This window comes from Tamandua tetradactyla, chromosome 5, assembly GCF_023851605.1.
Source record: "Tamandua tetradactyla isolate mTamTet1 chromosome 5, mTamTet1.pri, whole genome shotgun sequence".
Lineage (NCBI taxonomy): Eukaryota > Metazoa > Chordata > Mammalia > Pilosa > Myrmecophagidae > Tamandua > Tamandua tetradactyla.
Window position 1 is genome coordinate 120,361,312 of NC_135331.1, and position 23,991 is coordinate 120,385,302.

The 23,991-nt window shown below is 34.8% G+C and overlaps 1 protein-coding gene across 1 annotated transcript in view; it reads right to left on the minus strand.

Moving 5' to 3' along the window:
• Positions 1-23,991, minus strand: part of EYS (EGF-like photoreceptor maintenance factor) — a 1,737,133-nt gene that overhangs the window by 838,450 nt on the left and 874,692 nt on the right. The window contains 2 exon segments of the mRNA XM_077159432.1: positions 1,052-1,173; positions 14,360-14,484. Coding sequence (XP_077015547.1) covers positions 1,052-1,173; positions 14,360-14,484 — 247 coding nt within the window.

Here is a 23,991-nt window from a genome sequence, read left to right on the forward strand (position 1 = left end):
GGCAGTCACTGGGGTCACCTTCAAAAGAGAGGGTCATCTGATTGTAACTCATGCCCTTCCACAACTACTTTCTCAAATTCTTTAGCTTTAACCACAGGTTAAAGATCATTTTTTTTTTTGTAGTTCAATTCCTTAACTACTTGAGCCTAGTGCTTCCGATCTTTTCTGTCTTGTCTTCTAGCTATGAGGATTTCCCAAAGCCATTAACACTTGTGCATCTTCCTTAGACACTGGTCAGGCCTCAAATTCCTTTGAAATCTGATTTCTTAATCTTGAACCAGGTCACCTGACTGACTCACCTCTCTAATTATTTAGCCTTTATCTCCGTTAAGACAGGTCCACCTATCAATTATATATATAAATTTATTTCCTTTATTTACATTACTTATTTTATTTATTTGATACTTTAAAATTCCTGACAACACATTCTTGTCAGTTGCTATTCCCCTTACTAAATTCATGTGCTGTGGTCAGCTTTAATAAAGGATTGTGGTCAAGAACTATATTTTAATAGGGACATTTCTATCAAGAGGAAGTATATTCTAATGTTAATAGAGTTCAGACAGGTTTGAATTTCTGAGGAAGCAGATTTATCTAACTTGGACGTACAGTCTGCTGAGCCCAGCCCTGGAAGTAGTACTCTGCCCTTGTGCAAGACAGAAACTCTGCCAATGCCCTGACACTATAAGTAATTCCTCCACTGGCATCCTCCTTCCAAATGCATTAACATATTAAAGGACAATACATTAAGTCACCTGCACCTTAAGGTGGATCAATTTATCAGAATGTTTTTTCTCCTGAAAGGAAGGGCTGAAGGTGCATTTAATAGATGGAAAAGAGGGGGGAGAGGAATGCTTAGGAAACTGTAGTGTACACACACAGAGGAGAGAAGCACAGAAGATTAACTTCACTGACCTTATTTTTAACTATATATATAGAGAGAGATAACAAGAGAGAGATACATACACAAGCACATATAATGTTCTGTCATTTGCTGTATTGCAAAGACAATAAAACAATTATCACAATAACAACCACTAATAATATTTACCATAAATTCTGGTGTGCATAAACAGACTGAGCCAAAGCCAGGTTCATTTTCCGTGGATATTCCCTGAGCACATGAGCTGGGATTGCACTCAAGTTCCCCCTCACAGGGACATCCTGACGATCCTATAAACAAAATCACAAAGAAATATTCATTATGTAATAACAACAATTATAACAGCAACATGAAAAATAATAATAATAGCCTATATTGTTTGGCTCTTATAATTGTGCTAGGTATTTTAGGTAAATGTCTCAGTTTATCTTCATAATCCTTCTATCAGGGAGCTACTATTGCTATTTCTATATAATAGATAAGAAAATTAAACAGAGATGTGGAAATGGAAGCTAGTACATGGAAAAAGAAAGCTTAGACTCTTACTATGGAACCATTCTGCATTACACATCCAAATGTCTTTGTATATTTTATCATGGATTAAATACATTGATGGCAATGGAATAAACACTCACCTTAATCTCAATGAAATATGACTTTTAATTAAAAGGAAAGCAACCGCTACAGATTACTAGGTCTGAAATATTTCTGTAAAGCACTTATAGTACTTTACAGGTAATATTTCTTAAACTGCAGTTCCATAGAACAAAACATCTTATGTCTATGTTCAGCCGAACATTAGCTGTAAGACTTCTCCTTAAACATGATCTGGTTTTCCACACTGAAACACTATTTGCGTGTGTGTGTGTGTGTGTGTGCATTTTGTCTGACCTTTACCAGTATTTCATCATTCTCATCATCAAACTACAAATTGGTAGGCTCTCCCCAACTAAGATCTCAGACAAGATTTACTAGGTGCATGCTTGGGGACATTTTTGCAAATCACTCACTGGTTGTTTTTTTCCCATCAAGCAAATATTTAAAATAATCTTCAAATTTTTAACACGTGAACCACAAGATCCACCTAAGTACACCACTGTCTATAGAAATAATAGATCTTTAGGGACAACTTTCGCTGCTATCTGACTAATTAGCCTACTATAACCATCCCCTAATCTTTATTTTTCTTTCTTTATTAAAGTAGTTATGGGCTTATAGAATAATCATGCAGAAAATACCACCCTATTATTAACACCTTGTCTTGCTGTAAAAAATTTGTTACAGTTGATAATAGCATAGTTTTATAAATGTACTATTAAACAGAATCGATAGTTTAACTTAGAGTTCACTGTTTATGTAGAGTAATTACATGGATTTTTTGTCAATGTTTATTCTGTTACCATATATAAATTTTAGCATTTTCCCTTTTAATCACTTTCAGATATATATTTCAGTGCTATTAATTATGATCACAACGTTGTGCTACCATCAGCCTATCCATTACCAAACATTTTCATCATTCCAAATAGGAATCTCATACATTTTAAGCCTTAATTTCCCATACCATAACTCCAGTGTGCCCAGAAACCTGTATTCTAGATTCTGAGTATATGAGATGACTTATTGTGTTTCAAATCGGTGAGATCATACAATATTTGACCTTTGTGTCTGGCTAATTTCACTCAATATGCTGTCTTCAAGTTTCATCCATGTTGTCGCATATATTAGCACTTCACTTCTTTTTACAATTGAATAATATTCCATTTATCAGTTAATATCTTCCATATTTTGGAAGAGTTTGAGCAGAATTAGAGTGATGTCTTCTTATAATATTGGGTAGAATTCTCCTGTGAAGCCATCTGGTCCTAGGCTTTTCACAAGATATATCTTTACTTTGCTTATAATTTCCTCTTTAATCTATTGGTGGTATAACAGTATGCTGTTTACTTTCAACATAGTTGCAAATTTTCCTGTTATTGATTTCTAGCTCTTTTGGCAATTGTGCATAAAAACACCATAAATATAGGTGTTCAAAATACGTGTTTGCATCCCTGCTTTCAATTCTTTTTAGTATATACTTAGTAGTAAAACTGCTGGATCATATGTTAGTTCATACCTAGCTTTCTGCAGAACAGTCAAACTGCCTTCCACAGAGGCTGCACCATTTTACATTGCCCCCAGCAATGAACCAGTGTTCCTATTTCTCTGCAACATCTCTAAGACTTATTTATTTTTCATTTTTGTTTTTAATAGCAGCCATTCTTATGGATGTGAAATCAATTTCTATGTCATTTTGATTTGCATTTCTGTAATACTTAATGATGATGAGCATATTTTCATATTCTTTTTGGTCATTTGCTTATCTTCTTTGGAGTGATGCCTATTCAAGTCTTTTGTTCATTTGTTTTTAAACTGGGTTATGAGTCTTTCATTGGGTTGAAGATTTATATATTCTGGATATTATATCTTTATCAAATTTGTGGTTTCCAAATATTTTCTCCCATTGTGTAAGTTGTTTTACTTTCATGATAAATTCCCTTGAAGGAGAAAAGTTTTAATTCTGATGAAGTCCCATTTATCTATTTTTTTCTTTTGTTGCTCATGCTTTGAGTGAAATGCCTAGTAAGCCATTGGCTAATGCAAGTCCCTTAAAATGTTTTCCTCTAGAAATCTGATAATTCTGGCTCTTATATTTAGGTCTTTCATTCATCTTGAGCTGAGTTTTGTATAAAAAAATCTTTTTTTTTTTTTTGCAACTGGAGATCCAGTTTTCTCAGCACCATTTCTGGAGAGATTATTCTTTTCCCAATTCAGTGGTCTTAGCCTCCTTGAGAAAAATAAGGCAGCCATTAATGTGACAGTTGATTTCTGAGATCTCAGTTCAATTCCATTGTTCTATATACCTGCCCTTGTGCCAATACCATGCTGTTTTTGTGGCTTTGTAATAAATTAAAAGGTCAGGAAGTGTGAGTCCTCTAACATCATTCTTCTTTAATATTGCATTATCTATTTGGAGTTCCATATCCTTCCATATAAATTTGATGATTGGCTTTTCTGTTTCTGAAAAGAAAGGTGTTGGAATTTAATTTTGATTGTGTTGAATCTATAAATTGCTTTGGGTAATATCGCCGATTCAATGATATGTAGTCTTCAAATCTATAGATAGGAAGTGTTCTTCCATTTATTATTTAGGTCCTCTTTGATTCCCTTTAGCAATGATTTATAGTTTTCTGATTACAAGTCCTTTACATCCTAGGTTAGATTCATCCCTAGATATTGGTACTTTTAGATGCTATTGTGATTTGATTTTTTTCTCTCAATTACTTCTTCTGATTGTGATTGCTTATGTATATAAACACTACTGATTTTTGGCTGATGATCTTGTAGCTTACCACTTTGTTGAATTCATTTATTAGCTCTAGGAGGTTTGTGTGTGTGTGTGTTGATTTATCAGGATTTTGAGTATATAGAATCATGTCATCTGCAAATAGGGAATACATTACTTCTTCCTTTCCAATTTGGAAGATTGCCTAGTTGCTCTGGCAAGAAATTCCCATACAATGGTGAATAACAGTTGTAACAGTTGGCATCACTGTTTTGTTCCTGATCTTGGAGGGAAATCTTTCAGTCTTTCACCATATATGCCCTTTATCATGCTGAAGAATTTTCTTCTATTCCTACTGTTCTAAGTGTTTTCATGAAGAAAGGGTCCTGGATTTCATCAAATACTATTCAGCATCAGTCGTTTGTTTGATTTTTTTGTCCTTCATTGTGCTAATATTGCATATTACATTAAATGACTTTATGTTGAACCAACTTTGCATAACGAATAAATCTCACTTGATTGTGGCATATAATTCCTTTAATATGCTATTGGATTCAGTTTGCTCATATTTTGTTAAGGATTTTTGCATTCATATTCATTAGAGATATTGTTCCTTTAGTTTCTTATGATATTTGTCTCTGGTTTTGGATAAAGGTGATGTTAGCATCATAAATTGAATTAGAAATTGCTGTCTCTTCTTCGATATTTTGGAAGAGTTTGAGCAGAATTAAAGTGATGTCTTCTTATAATATTGGGTAGAATTCTCCTGTGAGGCCATCTGGTCCTAGGCTTTTCAACAAGATATATCTTTACTCTGCTTATAATTTCCTCTTTAATCCATTGGTGGTATAACAGTATGCTGTTTAATTTCAACATAGTTGCAAATTTTCCTGTTATTGATTTCTAGCTTCATTATACTATGGTCAAAGAACATACATTGCATGATTTTCATATTTTTGAATTTATTGAGACTTGTTTTGTGACTTAACATATGGTCTGTCCTGGAGAATGATCCATGTGAACTTGAAAAGAATGTGCATTCTATTTTCATTGGGGGAAGTGCTCTATATATGTCTGTTAAGTCTAGTTGGATTAAAGTACCATTCAAGTCTTCTATTACCTTATTGAACTTCTGACTAGATAGTCTGTCCATTATTGAAAATGGAGTATTAAAGTATCCTACTATTAATGTTAGAACTGCCAATTTCTACATTTAAATCTACCAGTATTTAATTAATATATTTTTGGGTTCTACTAGTAGGTGCATATATATTTATAATTGTTATATCTTCTTGCTGAGTTGCCATTTTTATCAATGTCATTGTCCCTCAAAACTGTTTTTGACCTAAACTATTTTATCTGATATTAGCATAGGTTCCCAGTTCTCTTTTGATAACTACTTCCATGGCATATTTTCGCTATCCTTTCACTTTCAACATAGCAGTGTCTTTGACTTTAAGGTGAATTTCTTGAAGACAACATTTAGTTGGATCTTGCTTTTTCAGCCATGCTGCCAATCTCTGCCTTTTGACTGGAGAGGTTAATCCATTTACATTTAAAGTCATTACTGACAATGCAGAATTTTTCCTGCCATTTTATTATTTAGACTTTGTATGTCTTATGCCTTTTTGTCCTTCAAGTCTTCCAATAAACTTACTTGATTTTTTTTGTTTTTTATGAAATTCAGTGACTTTTCTGTCTGAACATATTTTTCATCTATTTTACTTGCTAAATTCATCCTGTTAAAATTTAACATTGTAAATATATGAAAATCATATTTTTTTGATAATGACTTGACTTCAATAGCATGCACATATACATTTCATCTACCCCTCTGTTCCCCCACCTTTTCTCGTACTTGTTACCATTTACATCTTTTTACATTGTATGCTCCAAACCATAGATTTATCATTGCTTTTCATGTGTTTGCATTTAGCACCTGTGGGAAGTAAGAAGTGGAGTTACATACCAAATAATACACCACAATCATACTGGCGTTTATAATTACCCAAGTGTTCACCACTTCTGGGGGCTTTATTCTTTACACCACTTTGAACCACTATCTAGTGTCCTTTCCCATAAGTCTGAACAATTCCCTCTAGCATTGTTTGTAGGATAGGTCTAGTGGTGATACACTGCCTCAGCTTTTGTTTATCTGGAAGTGTCTTAATCTCCCCCTTATTTTTGAAAGAAAGTCTCGCCAGACACAAAATTCTTGGTTGGCAGTTTTGTCTTTCAGCACCCTAAGTATTTCAACCCATTGCCTACTTGCCTCCATAATTCTGATGAGAAATCAACATATAATCTCAATGGGACTCCCTTGTACTTAATATGTTGCTTTTCTCTTGCAGCTTTAGAACTCTCTGAAACAAATGCAAATTTTCCTTTGCATTTGACAATGTGATAAATATATGATGGGGTACAGTTTTCATCATATTTGTCCTATTTGGTGTTTTCTTAGATTCTTGGATGTCGCATATTCATGTCTTATGCTTATTTGTCTTCTCACTACTTCTGTGAATAGTCCTTCTTGCCCTTTCTCTTTCTCCTTCTGTGACTACCATGATGTGTATATTGGTTTGCTTGATGGTACAGTGGTGCAATGGTGTCTTATGCTATTTTCAAGTTTTACACATTACAATCTGTTCTTGAAACCTTCCTGGGAATTTTTCATTTCAGTTATTATGGTCTTCAATTCCAATAGCTCTGTTTGGTTCATTTTTAAAATTTGTACCTCTTTATTAAGTTTCTCATAGTACTCATACATTGCTTTTCTGATATCCTGTCATTCTGACTTTATATTTTCCTTCATCTCCTTGAGCATTTTTAAGATCTTTTTTTAAAAGCTTTGTTCAATATATCCATATTCCGGTCTTCTTTGTTGGTGTTTTTTGGTATATTTACCCTCTTCCTTGGGATGGGCCAACATTTCTCTTTCTTTGCTCATACTCTTCATCACACATTGTTCATTTTAATATTTTAAAATATTACCTGTGGGGTATATTCTCTGAGATGTCTATTTCTTAATTTTATAACCAGGTGGAGATGATACATTATGGTCTGCTGCAAGTGAATGCACTATGCAGGGTTTTCCCTCTACTCTAGGCCTGTGTCTTGTCCCAGTCACTTGCTTGTTAATTGTTTTGGAGTTTCCCCATTTATAGGAGTTTGCTTGTCCCCTCTGTTTCCAGAAGAAAGACTTCCCTGACCCAGGTGTTTGTAGCTAGCAGGCCTGTGGCCCAGGCTGCTGGCTTCTGTAGTTTCGTACACTCTTTTCCTTGCTCCCCACCTGCTTTTGCCTGTAGAATAAATTCTGGGAGGAGGTGCATACTGGAAGGACTTTCCCAAGTCAGCCTTGCCCAGCTGAAACAGGGCCCGAGAGCCACAAAGGAGGTACCCTGCAGACTGGCTCCAAAGTGCCCTGGGGGGATCAGAAGTGTAGCAAGAGTTTCTTCCATGGCTCCTCAAAGCTGAGCTATCTTGGGCTGCCCAGTAAATGCAGCCTTTACACTTCCTGTCCCCACAGCCCTGAGGAAACATAGTATCTTTAATACTCTTCTTCCTTTGTCTGGAGGTGGGGGACATTGAAACAATAGCCACCTTCAGAGCCGGACCCTCAGGGATTCAAAATCGTTAATCAAAAGTTGTGATTAGTGATTGGCTGTGACTACCCCTGGTCTTGTAAGAGGATTTTCATTTCCCTTTCTGTCATCAGTGAGCTAACCAGGGGCTGGAGCCCAAGGGGGCCTGCAATGAGAGTGGAGTATGGGTGCTGGTAGCTGCTGTGTGGAGAAAGGAAGTTATTCTTCTTTGCCATAATTTATCAGCCTCTTCTGCTCTTCCCTGGATGCTGTACAGTGTTATTCTGGCCTCCAAGTAGTTTTTTTTTAAGATAGTTTCTGTCTGTTTAACAAATGTTCTAGTGGAAGGACTGAGTCCTGGAGTTCCTGACTCCATTACCTTCCCACAGTCCTCTCATTTTACATATATATATATATATATATATATATATATATATATATATATATATATATGCTACAACAGCATTTAATGTGAGTCCAACTATTGACTCTTGAAATAGCTGGAAATGAGAGCATTCTCATAACTATGTATATTGTAATTATATAAAATACAAGAATTTATTTGATGCAATAGTGTTTTTAAGAAGAAATACAAGCACAAGAAGTTTAAAAGACCTGACATGGTCTAGATTAAATTTAGGGGTGGTTGCCAAAAGACTAAATTTAGGGTGGGCTATGGTGGCTCAGCAGGTAGAGTTCTCGCCTGCCATGCTGGAGACCTGGGTTCGATTTCTGGTGCCTGCCCATGTAAAAAAAAAAAAAAATACTATGCCAAGACTTTTTCACTTTGGAATGCTCTTTCATGTGCTGAACTAATTCTGTAGTGATATCTGCTATGGAGGCTATAAAAGGTGAAACCAAAACAAATATTTTTGCAAGGCTTATAAAAAACTACTACATCTAGCCATTCACATGTTTGGCTCTCACAAACTTATTGTCGTACATGAAAGCATACCCTATAAAGATACTTATATCCTGACAACCATCCTTAAAAACTTCATATATATGCAAAACTTAATAAAATTGTTTGGCCATATATACATATATAACACAACTCTAATGTCCACCAGAGGTGTGTTGAAGATAAAATTCAGAATAGTTACCACAGGGTAGGGTTTAGCAATGTGCTCAGGAAGGTTGTAGAAGAGGCTGGAAGTGAATGGTAGGTACAGAAATGTTAATGATATTATCTCTATATAATAAATATATACTGTATATATACTTTTGTTTGATTTAAGCAATTAAAATTAAAATGTTTTCATCTTGCTACTAATACTATAAATGACATGACAAAGCTTTAAATCATAAGATGGAAAAAACTAGTACGGAAAATGTTAGTCAAGATTCAGCAAAGGAAACAGAAATGGCAAGAAGAGACTAAAAACAGGGGATTAAATGTTTGCAATGTACTGCAAGAAAAGGCTATTGTAGTGACTCCAAAAATCAGAGCTATAACTCACTGTGAAACATAATCAGAAAGTTGAGAAACATAAAAACCACCATCAGAATCGTGGAGTTCAAGAATCCACTGCGCTAACCCAGGGATCAGGAAGCTGCCAGGACAACCTCTGTTGGGCCTCTGTACCCTGAAGTTAGTGACTGAAAACTGGATTGCAGAGTCTGGCTGCTGCTCCTGTCAGTACTGTCATGCCATACACGAGTAGCTAGTGACTCAATAATGGAACCCAGCTGTAGAAAAACCCACATTTCCATGAATTTGCTTAACAGGTGAAACTGTTAAGACAGCTATAAATGGCCTCCAATAGATCTTCCGGATATCAGCTATGTTTATTGCTGGAAGTCAATTGATATTCACAAACCCAGCTTCAAGGGAGTCTAGAAATTGTAGCTTTTAATTTTTCTTGCCTCTACAGTTCAAGAAACCATAATAGATAGGAATGAATGCTGTGTCAATCATATCCATTAAATATAAATAAGTACGTATTGGTGTAGACAAAGAGATTATGAGAAATGGGAACAGAATAAGGAAATAAAAGCAAAGCAAATGAAAATCCAGTGGATGGAATTTAAAAAAGAAAAATTAGGAAGCAAAGATGAAGCAAAACACTATCCTTTGAATTCCCTGTAAGTTCAATATCCATTTGTAATAAAGTAACCAAATATTAATAAAATATTGTTTGGTATTTCTCTTTAGCAATCAATAAATAGTTATCAAATAATTATGGTACTAAATTCTGACACATATTAGAGGATAAATAAATGCTTGCAGAACCAGTGATGCTAAATGATGCCGGCGTAAAATAAAGAGTGCTTCAGATGATACATTGTAATAAAAGTAAGAAAAAATGACAAAATCTTTAAGTTGATGATCAAAATAAAAGTTTTAAATACACTGATAAGCATAACTAGTGCCAATGACCTCCCTTACTGGTAGCATTTTGTGTTAAAGCATACCAGTTAAAATAGTTTGAGCTTCTTAATGAAAATAACAGTCACTATTTCAAAGATTTATACATCTTACTTTTATTTTCCTTCTGAGCTGAAAGTAATTTGCCTTTAATCTTGGAAAAATAAAATGAAATTGAACCTAAACTAATTCTGTTTTACTACTCAATATATTATGTAGCAGTAGGATAACATAAATTTCGAATATTTTCTCAGTCTAACTCTAAAATAGGTAGAACTGAGTTTTACATTTAAATCTTCGTAAAAGGTCACATTAAAGATTAGTTTACTTTTTGTAGGACTTGATTAAAAAGAAGGATTGATTTGAATCTCTTCCATTCTAAATATGAAAGCCTCAGTTAGTAAAAGTGAGCACTCCTGGCAGATACTGTTGATTCTTGTTTCTGTTTCCTTCCTCCAAGACTGATACAGCATTCTTGTTTCAAAAATGAATAATGCTATTTTAAGAGCAAACTGTTTATCTGCGGTTTACATCATCACCTTTATAAACACTGTTGCATCCTTCCTGGGTGTAAAAACAGTGTCTCTCTCAGGGATTGAGAGCAACTTTCGGTGACACTTTCAAATTTGCAGTACAGAGTCTGCAAATTTGCTCATAAATGGGGTAGCTGTGGTTTCAGTTACTGCGTGTTAAACATTTTTATGTAACACTATAAAAGATTAAATGGGCTAAAGCAAAAGTAATTTGCTAGTATTTGTGTAAAAATTCTGAAAACTTCCATGGATACTTCAGTGGAAGCTCAGTAAATCATTTAATTCATTATATAGGTACAAGATGAACTCTGTTGTTAGGGCTGTGCCAAATGCTGTTGAGATTGTAGGCCACACAAAGACCTCAGGCTGAGAAGATGAGTGGGATCCAAAGTCCCACCTGTGCTCCACTTGCCAAGCTTTGCACCTGGTGGCCTGGAGAAAGGAGCACAAATATCCAATTTAACTGCTTAGGGGAAGACCTTTGCATAAAGACTTTGTTATGTTAACCAATGCTCTCTGACTACACACATTGGCCAGCATCATGAATGGATTATTCTTTTTTCAATATGTGCTGAAAATGCAGTGAGGACCCAGTATGGGACAACTTCTTTTCTTGGAGTCGATGGTGCAAAACCAATAGATACTTAGAGTGTCTTCCAGCCTAATGTATATCCAGTTTAAATTCCACTTGTATCTGACAGATATATCTAGTGGGGAAATATTTAATATCCAAGTTGTATTCTGTTCAAAATGTTACAAGAGTCACGGAGCTTTGTTTACACTAAAAAGAAGAGGGAAAAGAGAAAGGAGATGAAATTACCAACCTTGTGGTACAGTGAAGGAGCCACACCATGTTACAAACATAGAAGAATAGACAGTTGTTAGATAAAGATAAGTGAATTCTCATAAATGGCAACCAGACATGAGCTTAAGGAAGATTTTCACAACTGATGCAAGTAGACAATGATTATAGTACTTAAAACAATTACAGTCAGAAATAAATACCTGGTCTAGGTAAGCTTCCATCAGGAACTCTGTAGATAAGGATTTTGGCATAATTAAAACTAGAATGATCACCATTACTAAGGCCGGTTTCTTCCATGGGTGAGATATAAGACAGAACCAACACAAACCAAATGAATCAGTCTTTGTGTCTTTCCACAGCATTTACAAGAAAGCAAATTGCTAGGAAGCACTGAGAAAAGCAGTAAATCTAAGTATTTGTTTATTGAATCTTCTGAGGAGAAAATCAGACAGATCCTGGGTAGGAGACTTTCTTGGAGAATTTTCATATTGTTGAGAAATATGAATATCCAGTCTAGTGTGTCATTAACTAATAGTTGTTTTTGGTGAGCATCTTTCTTTTGGGAACATAAGAAATGATGATTGTACAACAGTGAGACTAGATGGAGTTCCTGGATGTGAATCTGAGCTCTGCTCCAACCTGCTAGAGAGGTCACTCAAGGTCTTTGGCGCTATGTTTCCTCATTGGTAAATGGAACAATAAGAGTTTCTTCTTCACAAGGGTTTTATAAACATTAAATGAGTTAATATGTATATAAAATATCGCAGTGCCTATGCACTTGTATTGCTATTGTTATTATAATTATTATTATTTCCTAAACTTATGTATGCCAAAGTCCTCCCACATTTGACCTTCACTATATAAAATCCAGAGACAAAAAGAAAGAAGAGTTCAGTAACAGGTGGAAATTTCAAGGGCAAAAATGATAAAGAAAACAATGATAAAGAAATAATTAGTATTCTACAAAAATCAATTTATGTTGACATGGTGAAAGAGGTTGACTACAAAAAACGTGACAGCAAGGTTTGGAGGAGTGATGGTTATATGACTGATTGTTGAGGTGGTTATACAACAGTATGCATTTGTCAAAATTATAGAACTGTACCAAAGAAGAATTCTATAGGAAAACAAATAAACACTGGAAAAAAGGGTAAAATATTTACTAAAGGAAAAAGAATGGGTAATCTGCAGGAGCAAGATGCTTTCTTCAAAAACTCTGGAAACAAGATGGGTTGGCATGCTTATGAGCCATGGCTGGAAAGAGCCCCCGCAGGCAGGGGCAGAAGTCTGGAAGGGTATCTACAGCATTCTCCAAGCAGTTGTCTGCTTACTCAGCTAGCTGTGTCTTTATTCCTGGGTCTAGGTTGTAAAGAGTAAATCTTAAGTCAAACATACCAACAAGTTATAAGTAATGCCTAACAGCACAGATGGGTATTGTTTTTTTTGAAGCCTACACTGTTCATCTAATGAACAGCAAAAAGCTTCGTTTTAAAACTGGGTCTGCTTCACAGAAGTTCTAAGCTTCCAAGTGACTCAGGGGCACAAAGAATCTTAACCTGGAACATGAAAACTAATCTAGCAATGATAGGTCACACTTTAACATGAAAAATAGTAATAATATGGTATACAGAGTAGATGAACATGACATATATATATATATATTATTTCTATTTGCTTATGATTTTTATCATGGGATTTTAAATGTTCAGACTTAATAGAAGTATAATTACTCGGAAAAGGCACAACTGTTGAAATGACATTAATTTATTGAATCAAAAGCTGTAGTCTTTATTCTGAATCTTCTACCTGTAAATGTGATGGTTTTATGTAATGTAGCTATCTCCAAATGCCAGTGCAAATGTCTCTAGATGGTGTGTCTGAACAAATAAAACCTAGTACCAAGTTTGCCAAGACAGGACAGAATTCTGAGTGAATACTGAGCTTGTAAATAGCACACATATGGTAATCAAACGATGGATATTCACTAGTTTATATGACTTCACATAACCCATGGGGGCTTATCACCTACACAGATGCCTGGCAGCTATTCCCACATGGGGCCCAATAGCCAGATGCCCAGAGCACTGATGCATCCAGGGTCTGTCTGAAGTCTTTTGTGGGGTCTGTAAATAGAGTTTTGTGGATATTTTGAGTGGATGAAAATATTCCACAGGCATATTTCTGAAACATGATTGCTGCTCTAGGAAATTCAGGCATTCAGTATAAACCTTTGGGGTAGATGCAACTGCATGTTCAAGATGAAATGAGTGATAGAAAACAGAAGAGGAAAGCAATACATCTGAAAGGTTAGAGAATCAGAGGAAAGTGGAGGGGAAAGACACATGAACACTAATTGTTTATACAAATGGAGTCTAAGAGTATATGAGCAAAGGCAGAAATGGCCAAAAGAACCAGTTATTAGTGAGAAATGATTCCTTAAACAATATCAGTTTACTCAGCTTCTTCAGCTCTGTGCTGACAACTGTTGGAAGTAATAATAGCTGCAATATTAATAACAGCTAACATTTATAAAAGACTTACTGTGTGCCAGGTATCATTAATCTAGATAATGACTAGAAATATGAGGATTACATAAATTCTGAAAATCCAAGTAATGTTTTATCATATTCCAAACCCTAGGATTTCCCGTTGATAGCCTAAGAGATTGATTTCAAGTATCACAGAACATTCATTTCATGTTTTTCTAAGTGTGGTTAATATTCAAAACTTGACTAATAGCTAACAACATGATTGGAGACTTAGACTGTCAGAATTGTAAAATATGTGATATATATGTATTTAGTTTACCCACAAGTATACCTATATACATATATTTATGTACATGCCTTTATTTTTATAGTTACCTTGTTGGCATTTGCAGAAATATCCATTGATGTGATCTTCACAGTTTGCCTTATGGAGACATGGTGATGATGAATATTCACTTATATTAATTTCACAAAATTGACCGGAAAATCCAGGAAGACACCTAACAAAGAATGAGGAATATGCTTATATATGAGTTTCTATTGGGGAATTTGTATTTGCCAAATTAAGAATAAAATTAAGCTCAGGAAGTAGTTGTTCATTATAGTTAATTTATGAGAGGTAATTTAATAGATACTCACCAGTATCTTCAATGAAAGTTAGGCCAACCAATCTAAAAATAGCCACAGCCACTAATAAAATTATAAGACAAAAATGTATCCCATATATTCCATTCAGGTAATTATAAGGATGGTTTCCATAAATATTAAAACCTATTGTACCAAAGGCTCATACATAATATAGCTGTCATCATTCTAAATCTCACTGTTTTCCTTCCATTTTATTTTAAATATACATATGTTTATATGTCTGTCTGTATGTATGTATACATGCATCAATTAAAATTATCTGTGCCTGTGCTATGAAGAATATTTACTAAAGTTGATTACTAGTCAGTCAGTACACATTTAAAATAGTGATGAGCTAGATAATAATAGAATACCCCAAGAATTTCATTATTAAACAGTTCCTTTTTGCTTCCTTTTTAGCCCAAAACCTGACCACATTTATTAACATTCATAAAAAAGTATGTAATTTTAAATTGAGCAGAAAATTGAAGTATGATGTAATCATATGACATGATGATCTAATCACATGTTAGTGTTATTTATTCACTGCCACTGTGATGAATTATATTGATGGATTTACAAATGTTGAACCAGTCTTGCTTTCCTGGAATGAGCCACATTTGGTTAGGAAATATGCCTTATTTAATGGCTCAGTGTTATTTGCTCATAATTTATTAAGGATTTTCCATCTTTGTTCATGACATATATTGATCTGTTGTTTACTTTCTTATGTTTATCTGCTTTTGGTATTAAGGTGATGGTTTAGAAAATGTTTTCTGTATTTCTTTTTTTGGAAGATAATGTGGAAATGTGATATTATTTTTTCCTTAAATATTTGGTAGAAGTCACCAGTTAAACCAACTGGGCCTGGAGCTTTCTATATTTAATGTTTCAAATTAATGATTTAATTTCCCTGGGAGATGTATGACTATTCAAAGCAGAAATTCTGTAAGGACATAAATGGCCCAAGCATTAATATCAATCAAGTTGGTCTAATTGACATTTATGGAATCTTCCATCCAAATAGAGCAGAAAATACTTTCTTCTCATGTCTACATCCAACATATTTTATATGATTTCTGCACTTTTAAATTTATGCTTTGTGCCCCAACTGTGATCTAAATTGGGAAAATTGATTGATACTGCCGTTCAGGTCATCTATATGCTTTCTACCCATCAATACTGATATTTCAGTTCTAGAAGTTTCTATTAACCTAGCTTCAAGTTCACTGATTTCTTGGCTGTGTCAATTCAATTGATGGGCCTACTAAAGGATTCTTTATTTCTGTTGGGTGTTTATTTCTAGCATTCCCTTTGGATTCTTTCTTATAGATTTCATCTTTCTGCTGATACTATCCACCTGGTCTTGTGCGTTATCTATTTTTTTCCACTAGAGTCATTAAACTATTAATCAAAAGGATTTTACATCTCCTGTCTAAAAATTTCAACATTTGTGTCATATCTAAGTTTGGTCCTGATGCAAGCATCCCTTTTTTAGGACACAAAGTAATTTTTTGTTGTTGTTGAAGCTGGACATATTCTATTTGGTAATACGTATTGAGGCAAATTGGACTCTCATGTCATGACTTGTGTTAATCGGGGTAGAAGTTAGCTTCTGTTTAGTGTGTTTTTTTTTTCTTTTGCTTTCTATTGTTACAAGATACCAATGTTCTAATGTTCTTGTTCTTGTCTCCCACCTTGGCTTTGGGGCCACCTTCTCTACTGACCATTAGAGATAGTCTGTTTCTTGCAGATCTTCCAGCAGTGATCCACTATTGCTCTATTGGAGCCTTATTGGTGTGGTGGTAGGGAAGGGGAATTCTCCATAATTTTCTAAGTTTTGTAGTGAATCTCTGCCTCAGGGATGTAGTATTCACAATTGCTTCTGTCTTCAAAGGATATAGCTCCCCATCCCCTCTCCTATCTCCATCCCTGGCTGTAGTATTCTAAATGTATTTCCTTGAAGCCCTGTCCCTTGTAACTAAAAACTAAAGTGTCTTTCTATGTTTGTTTTTGTAATTTTTAACTATGTCTTTTTCCACTGGAGTAGGGATAAATTTTTCTCAGTTTTATTGAAATATATTCACACATCACATAAACTATCCAAAGTATACAATCAATCATTGGCTCGCCATATCATCACATAGTTGTGCATACATCCCAATGATTAATTTTACAATATTTCATTACTCCAGAACAGAAATAAAAATTAAAAAAATTAAAACACATATTCTCCCATATTCCTTAGCCCCCTATTGTTGACCCACAGTATTGGTGTAGTAAATATTTTATTTTAGATGAAATAATATTAAAATATTACTGTTAATTATAGTGTGTAGTTTTCAATAACTGTGTTTTTACCAATTATCCTTCTATTATTATTATTTTTGCATTTGTAGTAGTTCTTGAACCTACTGACAGGCATGAGTTTAAACAACCATTTTCAATCAATTTGCCTACAATATATCACTATTGCTTATAATCCCAGAAATGAGCTATCATCACCTCTATCGATTTCCAAATGTTTAAGTTCAAATTCATTAACAATTCTGTACATATTAAGTAACTGCTCCCTCTTTGCTAGCTTCTATCTCTCACTGCTCTGTATTCTACATTTTAAGACTACAAGTTTACATGTTCTAGCTAGTTCATGTTAGTGAAATCATACAATAGCTGTCCTTTGTGTCTGGCTTATTTCACTAAGCATTATGTCCTCAAGTTTCATCCATGTTGTCATATGGACCGCATTCCTTCTTACTGCTGTATAATAATCCATATATATATATATATATATATATATATATATATATATATATGCCACATTTTATTTATACACTCATCTGTTGATGGACTTTTGGGTTGTTTCCATCCTTTGGCAATTGTGAATAATTTAACTATGAACATTTATGTGCAAATGTCTCTTCATGTCCCTGCTTTTGGAACTTCTGGATATATATTGAGTAGTAAAATTGCTGGGTTGTAGGGCAACTCAATATTTAATTTTTTGAGGAACTACCAAGCTGTCTTCCATGGTGGCTGTACCATTTTACATTCCCACCAGCAGAGAATAAGTGTTCTTATTTCTCCACATCCTATCCAACATTTGTAGCTTTCTGTTTGTTTAATAGCAGCCATTATTATAGATGTGAGATGATATCTCTTTGAGGTTTTGATTTGCATTTCCCTAATAGCTAATGAAGATGGATATCTTTTCATGTACTTTTAGCCATTTGTTTTTCCTCTTTGAAAAAATGTTTAGTCATTTCTTTTGCACATTTTAGAGTTGGGTTGTTTGACCTTTTATTTTTGAGTTACAAGATTTCTTTATTTATACTGGATATCAAACCCTTATCAGATAAATGACAACCAAACATTCTCTCCCATTGAGTTATCTGCCTCTTACATTTTTTTGACAAAGTTCTTTGAAGCACAGAAGTGTTCAATCTCGAGGAGTTCTCACTTATTTATTTTTTTCTATGATTGCTTGTGCTTTGTATAAGGTAAAGAAACTACCTTCTATTACGAGGTTTTGAAGCTGTTTCTCTAGATTTTCTTCTGTAAGGTTTATAATACTGGCTCTTGTATTAAAGTCTTTTATTACCTTTGAAATAATTTTTGTATAGGGAATAGGGGTCCTCTTTCATTCCCTTAGATATGGATATTCACTTCTCTGAGCCCCATTTATTGAAGAAACTATTTAGTCCCAGTTCTGTGGATCTGGGAGCCTTATAAAAATCGATTGATCATAGATGTGAGGGTCTACTTCTGAACTCTCAATTCAATTCCATTGGTCAATACGTCTATCTTTGCGCCAATACCATACTGTTTTGATCACTGTGGCTTTATAGTAAATTTTAAAGTTAGGAAGTATAAGTCATCCTCCTCTGGTCTTCCTTTTTAGGATGCTTTCAGCTATTTGAGACCCCTTTCCCTTAGAAATAAATTTAATAACTACATTTCCAAGTCTGCAAAGTAGGTTGTTGGAATTTTTACTGGTATTGCTTTGAATGTGGTATATCACTTTGTGTAGACCTGGCATCTTAAAGACAGTTTACCATGCATGAATACAGAATGTTTTCCATTTTATTTAGGTCTTTAATTTCTTTTAGCAATGTTTTATAGTTTTCTATGTACAGGTCCTTCACATTCTTGTTTGCATTTATTCCTAAATCTTTGATTCTTTTAGTTGCTATTGTGGATGGAATTCTTTTCTTAATTGCCTCCTAAGTTAGGTCATTGCTAGTGTATAAAACCACGACTGTTTTTTTGAGTCAATATAGGAAAATTTCTAGGTAATTGTCCATTTTATCTAAGCTGTTTATTGGCATACACTAGTTCCTAATATCCTCTTATGATTTTTTTTTACTTCTGCAGTGTCCATGTTAATGATACCCACCCTCAGTTTGATTTTATTTATTTGACTCTTCCCTCTTTTTTGACTTTGTCAGTCTAGCTAAGGGTCTATCAATCTTGTTGATCTTCTAAAACAACCAACTTTTACTTTTAATGATTCTCTCTGTTGTGTTTTGTTCTCTAATTCATTTATTTCCACTTTAATCTTTGTTATTTCTTTTCTTCTATTTCCTTTAGGATTAGTTTGCTGCTCTTTTTCTAGTTTCTTCAGTTGTTCAGTTATGTCTTTGGTTTTTACTGTTTCTTCCTTTTTTTGGTGGGAGCTGTGTGCTTCTTTTCCCTTTTTTTTTTCTTTTGAACCTGGGTCTCAGGCATGGCAGGTGAGAACATTGCCTGCTGAGCCACCATGGCCTATCCACTTCCTTTTTAATGTACGCATTTAGAGCTATAAATTTCCTCCCCAACACCAACTTCACTGCATCCATATATCGATATGTTGTATTCTTATTTTCATTCATCTCCAGATATTTCCTGATTTCTCTTACAATTTCTTCTTTGGCACACTGATTGCTTAAGAGGTTGTTTAATATCCATATATTTGTGAAAGTTCTGGTACCTCAGTGGTTATTTCTTTCTAGCTTCATTCCATTATCATAAGAGAGCCTTTTAAATAATTTCAGTCTTTTTAAATTCTTAAGACATATTTTCTGCCCCAGCATATGATCTGTCCTGGAGAATGTTCCATGAGCACTTGAGAAGAACATATATCCTGGAGTTTTGGGATGCAACAATCTATATATGTCTATTAGGTCTAATTCATTTATAATATAGTTTACAATATAGTTCAACTTCTCTTTTTCTTTATTGATTCTCTGTATGGTAGTTCTATCTATAGAAAAGAGTGATATTTTGAAATCTCCCACTAGTATTGTAGAAACATCTATTGCTCCTTCAGTTTTGCTAGTGTTTGCCCCAATGTACTTTGGACTTCTTTATTGGATGCATAAGCATTAGATTGAATTGTTCTTTCTTCTTGATGAATTGCCCCTTTTATTAATGTATAATGTCCTTCTTTGTCTCTTATGAATCTTTACATATAAAGTCTATTTTGTCTGATATTCGTATAGCTACTCCAGCATTCTCTTGGTTACTAATTGCATGGACTATCTTTTCCCGTCCTTTAACTTTGAGCCTATTTGTATCTTTGACTCTAAGATGAGACTCTTGTAAACAGCATATAGATGGATCATATTTTAAAATCCATTCTGCTAATCTGAGTGTTTTAATTGGGAAGTTTAATCTATTAATGCTCAAAATTATTACTGTAAAGGAAGTTCTGAATCAACCATCTTCTTTTGGTTTTTATTTGTCAGATGTTTTTTCTCTCTCCTTTTATCCTTTAAGTTACCCTTACTAATACTCTTCAATTTTGTGTTCTCCTCCAGACCTCTCTCTCGCTTGTCTTCTTTTTTCCTTTTGCAGCCAAGAGAACTCCCTTTAATATTTCTTGTAGGGAGAAGTCCTCTTGTTAAGAAGTCCTCTCCGCATTTGTTTATCTGTGAACATTTTAAAATTCCTCCTCACTTTTGAAGAATAGCTTTGCAGGTAAAGAAATCTTGGCTGGCAGTTTTTCTCTTTCAGCACCTTAAATATGTCATACCACTGCCTTCTCACCTCCACGGTGTCTGATGAGCAGTCAGCACTTAGTCTTATGTGACTTTCCTTGTAAATGGTGTTTTGCTTTTCTCTTGGTGCTTTTAGGACTTTCTCCTATTCAGCATTTGACAGTCTGATCATTATGTATCTTGAAGAGGATCTAATGCATTCATTCCGTTTGGAGTTCATTGGGCTCCTTTGATTTGCATATTTATTTGATTTGCATATTTATGTCTTTTATAAGGATTGGGAAAGTTTCCCCAATTATGTCCTCAAATAATTTTCCTAGCTCTTTACTATCCTCTTCTCTTCTCCTTCTGGGACACTGGTGATTCTTATACTTGTTCACTTCAAGTTGTCAATCATTTCCTTGAGAGTCAGTTCAAAGTTTTTCATCTTTTATTCTTTTGTGCATTAGAATTCAGTTGCTCTCTCTTTTAGTTCACTTATTCTTTCTTCTGCCTCTTCACATTTGCTATTGTGTCTCTGGTATATTTTTAATTTGATCTACAGTATCTTTTATTTCCTTAAGATCTGTTATTTTACTACATATTCTTTCAAATTCTTCTTTACACTCTTCTACTGTCTTCTTGATCTCCTTTATCTCTTTAATGATCTTATTGAAGTTATTTAGGAGATTTGTATGAAATCTTTGATTAGTTTTTTCAAATTTCTTTGTCTCTTCTACTTTATAATTTGATCATTTGACTTGTTCATATCTTCTCGCTTCTTCATGTACTTTGTGATTTTTTATTGATTTCTTGGCATTTGATTATCTTGATAAGACTATCTTGAAAGTTGATTTTCGTCACTCATCTAAGATTTTGTAGTTGTTTGGGTTTGTATTGAAGGTCTTTTAGCATTTGGTTTGTCAATTATTGTTAGCCAAGCCAGGGCTGGGTGGGGCCTAACACAGGACGGGCAAACCTTTTCGGAAGTACGGTAGGGACTGCTCAGAAAAGCAGCCTGCAAGAGTGTATTTTCTCTATCTTCCCAGTAGATGGCAGGATTTAATCACCTCTTTCCCAAAACACTGCCTGTCTCTGACTGGAGCAGTTTACTAGGCTGGAACCCAGTAAGTCAAGGCCGCAGTTCTCTGTGTGCCCTGGAGGCTGCCAGCTCTGGGGGCAGGGGGTATGCACTGCGCATCTTGAATCCCGCCTGTGGGCACAATGTGATCGGCTTCTGCATGGAAGAACTTTGTGCTGAAGGATTGAGAAGTTCAACTTCCCTAGCCAATAGCAGTCCAGCAGGGCTCTGCTTTTTGCTGGCTAGCAAGACCTGTGTTTTTTTTAGAGCACTGTTTTGATGGTTGGGTTGTTCATATTTCTTAGCCAAAACAAGGCCAGCTTCCCATGCAAGGGAGCATAAACCAGCTCCACTGCACCTGGGATAGGATATGGAGAAATTCTGACAAGTCCTGTAATTTCACCATGAACTTTCGGGCCTGAGGAGCAGATGGCGCTGTTCAGTGACTTAATCATCCTCAGAAGCTGTTTCTCTCCTGGAGCCCAGCTAGTGTCTAACCATGCAGGGCTGAAACTGCAGGGCTTCTGTACTCGCAATATGATGGCCAAAATATTGGTCAATGTGGTGCTGTATCCTCCACTTTACCTGCGACGATGGACCTCCTCACCTGCTCCAGTTTGCAGCTGCCCCCCAGACAAGAATCAAAACTCCTGCTTCTGTTTCTCTCGCAGGAGGGGGAGGGGCACCAGGACCCAGGGCTGGAAACCATTTCCATCCACGTTTTCTCAGCCTGTTGGTCCTTCACTGACATAGACCTTGAAATGTCCTCCCCTGTCCCCCAGGTCTTCAAACAGTTGATTTGGGTATTTTTAGCCTGGATCCTTGGCCGCTGTTTCTGTCACTTCCTGAGCTGTGAGATACCACATAAGGGAAAGGGCAGAGGACTGGTCAGCCCAGAATAGAAGTTTCCTACCTGATATTTTTCTTTCTTTGATTCAACATTTGTTGATCCATCTCCAGTCTGTATTTTTCTCCAGAGTTCTGAACAAGTGAAAATTCTTTTTTTTTTTTTCCAATGAATCTCTGGGGAGAGGTTTTTAGTAGCTGTTTATGTCATCATGTTCATTAATTTCTTTTTTTTACTTTTTGTTTTTCTTTTCCTATTTTGTTACCTATTGTACATGTACTGGTTTTCATCAACTGCTTGGCAGTTCATGGTTGTCTGTTTATATGTATAGATTAGTTTAAAGCTTATAATCTTTCAGCTGGAAATAACCCCTTTCGTCATTCATGAGAAATGATTTGTTTTCTGGTAAGAGTCTAGAGTATGCAAAATGTGTGTTCATTAAGATGGGTTTCTGTTCCAAATGTCCACTTCTTATAATTTCTATTTTAGGGAGGTTTGATTAATAGCTTTACTTATGGGGGTAGAGAAATGGCAAACCCACAGTATATGGCCCATTCATGTAATAACTGCCTGATCACATGCCACTTCTTCCACCATTTGCATTTCCCTGGGATATTCCAGGATTTTTAATGACAAATTGTATTTTTTTCTGAATATTCTTTCTTTACTGTATGGGATTGTGCATATCTATGTTCTTTGATACAATTTTCAATCTTTTTTCATCTTAGTTTGCATCTTCCAAAAATTCCTTGCTGTTTTGGTTCACAGGGATACCCAATTTTAGTTTCTAGTGCTGCTTTATCCGTCTTCACTTATGTATTTCTTCTATTCAGGCTTTTTGGTTAGGAAGCACATCAGTCAGAATATTCAGTCATTCATGTTGAAATAGTAGCCACTAAGGACGTGGAATTCTTATCACATTCAGATTCCACACTTACTCTCTAGTCTCACCCCCACCTTTTTCTCCACACCTTATCCTCCCATCAGAATTCCCTTCTTACTTTCACTCTCAAAATAATAAATCCCTGTAAATTTCATTTCATAAGCCATTTGAAAATGTTCCTGATCCTCTCACCATGCAAATGAATCACTATCCTGTTATTGTTATGATTTATTTGGAAACAAATTTATTTCTTCTCTAATTTATAATGAGTTTATAGAATTCTTACCTAGATTAAAAACTCCTTGAAGGCAATAACTTATACAGACAAATCTTTATTTCCAATTTGGTTCAATCAGCTCTTTTTATGTAAATATTTAAGAAATGTTTTTGAATAAACAAACATTTTTTTTATTGGCAATATGAAATTATTGGCAAGTAAAGCAGAGGAGTTCAACTTAATGATTTCCTAACTTTGCTGAACTTAAGATAGTCATAAGTCAACTTCTTTTTATTTTCAAAGGAACTTTGATTTTAATGTTAAACTTTTACTGTTAAATTTTACTTTTGTTCAGGAAGGTTATGTGACGTTTACATTCCTGGCTTGAATAGCAG